At 41.9% G+C, this 9274-nt stretch overlaps 1 protein-coding gene across 1 annotated transcript; it reads left to right on the top strand.

Moving 5' to 3' along the window:
* Nucleotides 1-2224: 2224 nt before the first annotated feature.
* On the top strand, nt 2225-7406 carry LOC119353345 (THUMP domain-containing protein 1 homolog). Its single transcript, XM_037619944.1, has 6 exons — nt 2225-2466; nt 2930-3493; nt 4272-4411; nt 4547-4667; nt 5684-5824; nt 6989-7406. Exons 1-6 carry the CDS (start codon nt 2293-2295, stop codon nt 7073-7075), a joined length of 1227 nt encoding a protein of 408 aa, XP_037475841.1. The 5' UTR covers nt 2225-2292; the 3' UTR covers nt 7076-7406.
* The last annotated feature ends 1868 nt before the right edge of the window (nt 7407-9274 follow it).

Raw genomic sequence — 9274 nt, forward strand, 5'->3', positions numbered from 1 at the left:
TATTTCAATTTTTTTGAATTTTGGTCAAATCTGGTCAAACAATGGTCAAACTACTAATTCAAGAAATATTAGTGTTACTAAATAATTATTGTTTTTTAGAACGATAGTTTCAAACTCAAACAGTGAAATGTGTGACTTCATGCTCAAGCTAAACTCCTGAGGGTTAATAGGATTGACATCTTACTATTGTCAGGAAACGAGGGAGAATAGAACCCGGAAGTTAAGCGTGCTCAGGCTGGGGTAGTGAGAGGATGGGTGACCGTTCGGGAAGTTAGATGATTTGGAATGATGAGGGGTGATTAGAGATTAGAGATTAAATTGAGCAGTGATGAGGGTTGATTAGAGATTAGAGGTTAAAATAATTCAGAAATTTGAAAATTCAAGAAAAAAATTCAAAAACAAAATTTCAAAAAATAATAAAAAAATCATAAAATTTCCTTTAGCACCGGTTGGTGGCACCAACCGGGACTAAAGGTGAACCTCCACGCAGCGGCCACGTGGAGGGCCTTTAGTCCCGATACGTAACGACCCTTTTGTCCCGGTTCCAGAACCGGAACTAAAGACCCTTATGAACCGGGACAAATGGCCCTTTTTCTACTAGTGAGATACCTCTCCGATACATGGAGTGACAAATCTTAATCTCGATCTATGCCAACCCAACAAACACACATCTGTAGAGCATCTTTATAATCACCCAGTTACGTTGTGACGTTTGATAGCACACAAGGTGTTCCTCCGGTATTTGGGAGTTGCATAATCTCATAGTCAGAGAAATATGTATAAGTCATGATGAAAGCAATAGCAATAAAATTAAACAATCATTATGCTAAGCTAACGGATGAGTCTTGTCCATCACATCATTGGAGAATGATGTGATCCCGTTTATCAAATGACAACACATGTCTATGGTCAGAAAACATAACCATCTTTGATTAACGAGCTAGTCAAGTAGAGGCATACTAGGGACACTCTGTTTTGTCTATGTATTCACACATGTATTAAGTTTCCGGCTAATACAATTCTAGCATGAATAATAAACATTTATCATGATATAAGGAAATATAAATAACAAATTTATTATTGCCTCTAGGGCATATTTTATTCACATGTAGCCTAGGATCTCGTGAGCAGCCAGTCAAGTTGCACAACTTGGCACGAAGCTTGTATTCTTTCGCACAGGCTCCACCTAACTATGTTTCCACGAAGCCTAAAAATGATGCGAGGAACCAAACACGCCTTTGCATTATTTCATAATCCGAAAGGTGAAAAATGATGTGTAGGGTTATACCTCTCTTTTGGTAAGAGAAGGCTACACCTCGCTTCTAGCAAGGTGAATCATAGCTTCCCCCCTCATAAATGGGCCGACCCAACATAGGAGGACCGTTGGCTCTCCAATGCATTTTTTTATTGTATTAATTTACTTATATTTCTAAAATAGAATAAAAAAATCCATTCATTTTTAGAAGTGTTCATCACGCGTTCAAAAAATGTGTATACAATGTAAAAATGTCTGCACTATTATGTGATATTTTAAAATGTTCACGTGTTTCAGAAAAACGTTCCTCACATTTTATAAAGTTGTTTATAAAGATTAAACAACACTTGCATAAATTGAAAAATAATTATTCATGGCATTCAAGAAATTGCACATGACATTTAAGAAAATGATTACATGTTTCGAAAAAATATTCATGACATTATGAAAATTCTTTTGTCAATGTAAAAAAATGTTCATGTAATTAAAAAAAGTTTCATAGGATTCAAAAAATGCACGTGACATTTTTTTAAATCATGCTTTTCAAAACTATTTTCATGGCATTTCAAAAATGTTTATATAATGTAAAAAATATATTTTATCAATTAAATTAACTTAACTTGTATTTAAAATATTTAAGATGTATTAAAAAAATCAATACATGTATTTACAATATGTTTAACGTGAATAAAATAATGTTACATGTGTATAAAAAATGTACAACATGTATTGAAAAAGTAGACGTGTGTTGATTTGTTTTTGAAAAATCTGCAAAACCCGAATAAAAATAAAAATAAAAAATAAAAAACCAAAATTAAAAAAACCCAAAGAAAAAACCTAAAAAACTGTAAAATGGAAGCGAGTACTAAGCTGGCCCAGTAGGCTTGCGCCAGAGGCGCGTCTATCGTAGCTCTCGCGACAGGCGAGAAATAGCCCCGGCAAACAACGATAGCCGTACGATCTTGCTGCATAGACGCGCCGCCGAGGCGAGGCCCAAAGGAAACCCTAGAGAAACCCCGAGCCAAGCACAACACCAGATGGCCTCCGCCGGCGGCGACACCAAGGGGAGGAAGCGCAAGTTCCTGCCCCACGGCAAGCCGGTGCGGAAGGGCGCGTACCCGCTGCGCCCCGGCGTGCAGGGCTTCTTCATCACCTGCGACGGCGGCCGCGAGCACCAGGCCACCCGCGAGGCCATCTCTCTCCTGGACACCGTAAGCCACCTCCCTTGCCCGCGCCTAAGTGATCTGTTGTTCCCTTGCCTGCCTGGGCCTCCCGCGCAGCAGGTGTTCGTCGTATTGCCTGGGCCTCCCGCGCAGCAGGTGTTCGTCGTAATTACCCGCAGGCCGCCGCTTCGTGCGAGATCTTAATTACTCGCTCAATTCTAATCACTATCTTGGACGGATGCGTTCCGCTTCAGTTTCGGTGACAGTGCTGTGCTATCTTGTGTTCACTGTAGTTTGCTTGTTATTGTTATTGTGGCGGGACAGCTTACACCTCTGTGACTCACAATGCACAATTCACTCGTAAATGTGACGACTGATTGAAATTAGGAACACAGCTGCAGCTCGCTTGCTTGTAATATACCTATGCTTGGGACTCTGAATCTTACCACTATCTAGGTTATATACAGTAATTAAGATATCTGATATGCGATACTCCATTGTGGATCTGCAGTTCTACGAGGACCTGGTTGACGGGAAAGTATTTGATGAGAAGCCCAAGAGCATCCCTGACAAGCCGCTGAACAAAAAAATAAAGTTTGACGACTCTGATTCCTCCGATGATGAGGATCAAGGTCATTCAGTGGAGGAGGCTAACAATGGAAATGATGCAGAAAAAGGTGAAGCCAAGTCATCTGAGCAGCAACAAGAGGTACCTGGTGCCTTGGGAATTGCCAGCAAGGAGGATGAAGAACAAGTGGAAACTGCTGGCGGATCAGCGCCAAAGAAGCAACGGATAGAAGATCCTCTGGTTTCTGAACAGACAGAACCAAAAGCGCCCACTGATGAACCAGCAGAGACTACTGATGATAAGCCAAAAGAGTCCACTGATAAACCAGCAGAGACTACTGATGATAAGCCAAAAGAGTCCACTGATAAACCAACAGAGACTAGTGATAAACCAAAAGCGTCCAACGATAAACCGAAAGAGTTCACTGGTAAACCAAAGGCGTCCAATGACAAACCTATTGATGATTTAATTGATGAGGATCTAAAACAACTGGGGGACAGGAAAAAGGTCTGTTTCTTTTCTGAATTTATTTACAGTTTAAGATACGTAGGAGGTGCTTATTTCTGCACGGAAATAGTCCATATATAAACCTGCAGTGGATTGAATTTAGTCAGATGTACTAAAAAAAACTTGGTGCAGTTTACTCATCCATAGATGTCTTTTCTTTTTTAAGATGAAAGCATGGAATTCATATTCATAGCTCCTAAGAAGTTTTGCTGGATCCTAGATAGAAGAAGTATTCACTTAAGAATGCTCATAAAATCCAGTCTTCCTCCACATCCTTTTCCCCTTATCAAACACATGATGTACTTTAAGTCATTTTCGAATATTGAAATATTGCATAGGCCCTAAATTTGGAAAATCATGCTGTAGATAGAAAGATTTCAGTATTTCTGTCTGCCCATAACTACCTTAAGAGGTTAACTGTAATATTTAACTATTTATTCATCGGTACTTGTTTTATTCTGGCTATCAGATCCCTGTACAGTTGTGAGTAAACTTGAGCAAAATTAAGTACGTCAAGCAAGTCTTGTATTGTAAGGACTCAAACTCATTTCATGAGAGAGTTATGGATTTTGCCTCTCATTTTAGCCACTATTTTTAATAACTTGGCACTGAGGCTTTATTGAGAATCAGAGTCTTCCGTAATGCATCACTGTTCCCTCTAGAAACAATTCCCTGATACGGGAAAATGATGCGACCATACTAGTCCATATATTTTGTCTTTGCCTCACTGTTCTTTATATACTTGCTGATATGATGAAAACCATCATACTTCAAACAGAGGCTGTTTGCAAGTGTTGATTCCGGTTGCAATGGTTGCATCTTCATTCAAATGCACAAAAGAGATGGAGACCCTGGTCCAGTTGAGATTGTACAAAGCATGATGTCTTCGGCTGCTTCAACTCGTAAACATATGTCCAGGTTCAGAATTTATATTATTGCAATCTATCTTCTTTGTTCTTCATAAGTCTCATATATGAAGATATGATATTATTGCTCATATGAAGTGTGCAGTTATTTTCTTGCTTATGGACTTTCATCTTGAATGTACTCTAGGTTTATTCTGAGGGTGTTGCCTGCTGAGGTGGTATGTTATGCTTCAGAAGAGGAAATAACAAGAGCTGTTGCTCCACTTGTTGAAAAGTACTTCCCCAAAGAATCTCCTTCGGGACATAAGGTAACTTTTTTACTTGATTGCTGGATGGTCTGATTAAAGAACGTAGGGCAAAGCGCTGAGACCATGCCACCATGGTAGCCAGCTGGCTTCAGATCTATATATTATCTTGTATTAGTTATGTAGATTTTCCATCACGGGATCACTTGGGGAGGCTGCAGCTGGTGGGCGACATTGCCGGGAGCGGCTCGCTGGAGGAGGCAGGGTCGAAGATTGGGTGTCCGCAGGGGGAGCGGCAGCAGATGAGAACCCTGTAGCGCCAGGTGGGGGTTGGTCGGGGGCAGCAGTGAGATAGGGTGAGGGATGCGAGGGGAGATAACTGGGAGGTGGGACAAAGAAAACGGCGGGCAAAAAAGAATTAGTAGAGACAGAACAGAGAGGCAAAACATGGAACCTTGCGTATTTTTTAGATAAGAGAGATTGTCCTAACCATTTCAGAGTAAACTGGCCCCTGTTCATAAATTATAATCATGCACTATCATAATTCATGAATTTTTATTTTCACTGTATAACGGTAATTGAGGAGATAGTGGGTAGGGGGGAAGATGGATTGTATTGCTGGATGTAGTCTACCCCATCTAGCAAGGTCTAAAGTTGGCTAGAAGCCTGACAAGATTAATTACCTATCTGACAATTGGCACTGACTGTATGAAGCATTACCAGGGTAGATACGTCATATCTTCATATTTCCATCAGTAGGTTCCTAAATGTCATCCATCTTCCATAGAATTGACCTGGTAATGATTTTCTGTGCATTCGTCATCCGAAGGAAAGTGCTGGAAGTAGTATCCCTCAAAATTTAGCACATATATGCGGCGCTTTATGAGCAAGCCAATGCAGTCAATTGTTTCAGTAGCCAACATCACCAACATCAGTACATTATAATGTCTATTATTGTATTTATTATTTCCACAGAACAGATAGAATGATGCAGTTATCCAAATAGGAGTTGTTTGCTTTATTGTTTTCCTGTCCAAAATTCTACACGTTACCTTACTTGCTTGTCTCAATCTTTGCAGTTTGCTGTGTTATACGAAGCAAGGTCAAACACAGGAATCGATAGAATGAAAATTATAAATGCAGTAGCAAAATCTATACCTCAGCCTCACAAAGTTGACCTCAGCAACCCTGACAGGACTATTATTGTTCAGATTGCCAAGGTAAATTCTCTAATACAGTTGGATTGCTATTAAATCTCTAGTGTTATATTTTGTGGAAGTGCCTCAACAAAACACAAGTTTTTATCCTACAATTGTCATAAAAATCGATATGATTTGATGCCCACTTCTCACAACACAACTATTACTTTATCTATTTTCAAATTCATAGGTATGGATGATTTTTAAGTGAGGTTTTGGAGTAGTAAAATGCAAGAGTACTAAGTATTCCCATTGTGGTATTTGTCTACGGGAAAGGCATTTGCACATGCACGCATTTGTCGATGAGCTACCATCACAGTCCATTGTCATAAAGTTGCTTTGAGATCCACACAAAATTCAGTCGGAAGAAATACTTCTCTTGTGTTTTCTTTCTATCTGAAAATGTAGAAGTCGCAATTCGACTGGATGGATAAGACATAAAGCGAGGACTAGGTCCATATCGATGAGATGTAAAGCAATCGACCTATAGTGCGCATATGCCTTTTCCCTTTTTTCAGGGAAGTCCCTGTGCCTGTTGGTGCAGAGCTAGTACAAAATATGCATTGATTTATCTACTGTGGGTTGTTTCTTTTAATGTTCAGGAGTAAAAAAAAACGCATGGTCCTTGATCAGTATCCATTATCCAGGCAGCTTCCAGTGCTCCAAATTTTATTGTAGCACTGGGATCCGGGGATGGAGGAAATGAACATAATAAATCGCTAGCAGCTTGTATCGTACTTCATGTTAAACCAATTTCCATTTCAGTATCCTGATTGCATTCTACAGATTGGAGGTAAAATGGACTTGGAAAAGTTTGTTTCATGCTTTTATGAAATGCCTTTTCCCACCTTTTTTTTTTACTTTGAACCCTGTAGTAAGTCCAATATGGGCTCTTCGTCTGTTCAGTAATGCTGCACCAAGGGACACTCGGGAGCATGTTGCTTTATTACTTCACTATTGGCCATATGAAATATCTAATATAATCTGGTGCCTATATTTCTTTCTATCTGGCTAGTACTCCCTCCGTTCCAAATTACTTGTCGCAGGTATGGATGTACCTAGATGTATTTTAGTTCTAGATACATCCATTTCTGCGACGAGTAATTTGGAACGGAGGGAGTATATAGCTACAGTAAGATGTTCGCAGTTGAGGTCCTGATAAACTATTGTTTGAATCATGGGCAGACTATATGCATGATTGGAGTGGTGGAGAGATACAAAGAGCTTTCGAAGTTCAACCTAAGGCAGCTGACCTCGCCACCAGAGAAGTAGTTTCTGCGTGACAAATTCTTCCTCCTGGTTGAGTTTTAAGCAGACGCAGCATCAGTTGGTTACTAGCTACTCCCCCCGATCCAAAATAAGTGTCACGGTTTTGAACTGGGGTCAGTTCAAAACTGCGACCCTTATTATGGATCGGAGGTAGTAGTTGTTAGCTGAACCGTGAAAGTCATTGTCATATGATTCAGATGTATTATGTCGTTAAAACGGATGGCCGTTGTCGTGTGGACGCATCCTGAATTGCTTGCTTAATGCGGTATGGTGCAATTTTGTAACCTGTTGAATTTCCTAGGGCATCGTTGGAATAAAGGGTTAATTAGATTCATGCCACTGTAACTTTGGCGAGTTGGAAAATATACCTTTACAAAAAAGCGGCACCTATGAGTTGAATTTCCTAGGGCATCCGGTTTAAAACAATGGTTTTCCCTTTTTTTTTCAGTCACAGAACCCTGAAGGAAAGGGGAGGAAAAGGTGACTGAAAACATGATTTGGTTTCTCTCGATTTTCTCGGGGCCAATCAAAACTCAAGATGAGATGAGCAGGCCTTCTAACAGAAGTTGTGGCCATTAGTTCGACGTGGTGAACTTGGGTGAACCACCCTAAATTCACCCCACACCATGGATTGTACTATTTGATGGGTGCTGGAAAGCCCGAACGTATGGGCCAAGTTTGGGTGGTCCAGTTGGGTAGCACAGGAGTGCGACCCGGCACAGGGTAAATCCAATTCCAGATAAGCTGGGCTGCGGGGGCAGCCACACGGACGCCGCCGATCGGCACCCGTCATGCGCGCACTCCCAAGTCCCATCACTGGGAAATGGGAATGACTCTGGTTGATTAATATAATATATTTTTGAGGTCAAGCAATATGCTTTATTACGCAACATCCTGCGCAGAATCGCCCATAACAAAGGCAGCTGCATCAGCTGGAAGGTCATCATCCAGTACAATAATCTCGCCCGCAGCGAGTGATAAGCCAAAGCTTAGCTAGATTGTGGGCGGCCATATTGGCCTCCCTCTTACCATGAGCAAATACACAAGAAGCAAACCATAACCGCGCTTGTATTTTGACATCCTCAATCACATGGGCTTGCCTGGAGAAGTCAGGAACTCGGCGAGTTAAGGCTTGTTGCACCAGCAGTGCGTCTGTTTCCACGGTGTGCCGCAACACCCCTAGCTCAGTTGCTACTTCCAGCTCTTGCTCAGCGGCATGCAGCTCCGTATCAAACGCCGAGGCCACGAGATCAACCTGGCCAGCTCGCGCAGCTACCACTTGCCCCATCGAGTCGCGTACGATCACGCCCCATGTGCCTTGTTGGCTTCCCGGAGCATAGGGCACCGTCAACATTAAACTTCAGCTCATCCGGCGGCGGCGGGGACCAGCCCTGGGGGATCCCACTAGGCTTGGCCATTTTGCAAAAACACCCTAGGTATTTCGTTGTCGTGCATGCAACCCTACGCACAAATTGGTCGCGATCCATGGGCTTCTCCCCCTCCCTCACTTTGTTCCTCTGATTCCACCACTGCCACCACATTATGATGACCTGTAACCTCTCCTTCTTCGAACCCGCCAAAGGATGTCCATGGTCTCACCGATAGACTCACAATGAGAGTTGCAGCCTAATGTGTTCGATGTTGAAAGGATGGAGATGGACCTAGAGGGGAGGGGTGAATAGGTACAATTACAAATTTTAATTATTACTTAGCAATTTTAGGCAATAATGCGGAATATGAAGCTGAGCCTAACAATTGCAAGTGTAGTACTAAGTGCTAAGCAAGTAACACACGTTTGTAAGTAAGAAAGCACAATATGATATAAGTAAGTATTGAGAGACAAGTAACCACAAGTAGAGAGTTAGGGTTAGGAATAACCGCAACTCCGGAAGACGAGGATGTATGCCGATGTTCACTTCCTTGGAGGGAAGCTACGTCACCGTTAGAGAGGTGGATGTTACCACGAAGGCACACCAACGCCACGAAGGCTCACCCTATTCTCCCTTTGAGACAACACCACGAAGGCGTTTCTCAACCACTAGTGGTAGACCTTGGGGTGGTCTCCAAATCCTCACAAACTTTTCCGGGGGGTAATCACAAAGGTCGATTCCTCTCCGAAAGACTCCTACCGCCTAGAAGTCTCCAACCTCCAAGAGTAACAAGAACGATGGGGAAAAGCTCAAGACTTGCTCAAATCACGAA

The sequence above is a fragment of the Triticum dicoccoides genome, chromosome 2A (assembly GCF_002162155.2).
Source record: "Triticum dicoccoides isolate Atlit2015 ecotype Zavitan chromosome 2A, WEW_v2.0, whole genome shotgun sequence".
NCBI classification, from domain to species: domain Eukaryota; kingdom Viridiplantae; phylum Streptophyta; class Magnoliopsida; order Poales; family Poaceae; genus Triticum; species Triticum dicoccoides.

Bases quoted from the DNA above. Each gene is read 5' to 3' on its own strand.
- LOC119353345 (XM_037619944.1), top strand. From the start codon at position 2,293: ATGGCCTCCGCCGGCGGCGACACCAAGGGGAGGAAGCGCAAGTTCCTG. The intron at 3,494-4,271 runs GTCTGTTTCTTT...TACTTCAAACAG, and splicing joins AACTGGGGGACAGGAAAAAG to AGGCTGTTTGCAAGTGTTGA. The intron at 5,825-6,988 runs GTAAATTCTCTA...AATCATGGGCAG, and splicing joins TTATTGTTCAGATTGCCAAG to ACTATATGCATGATTGGAGT.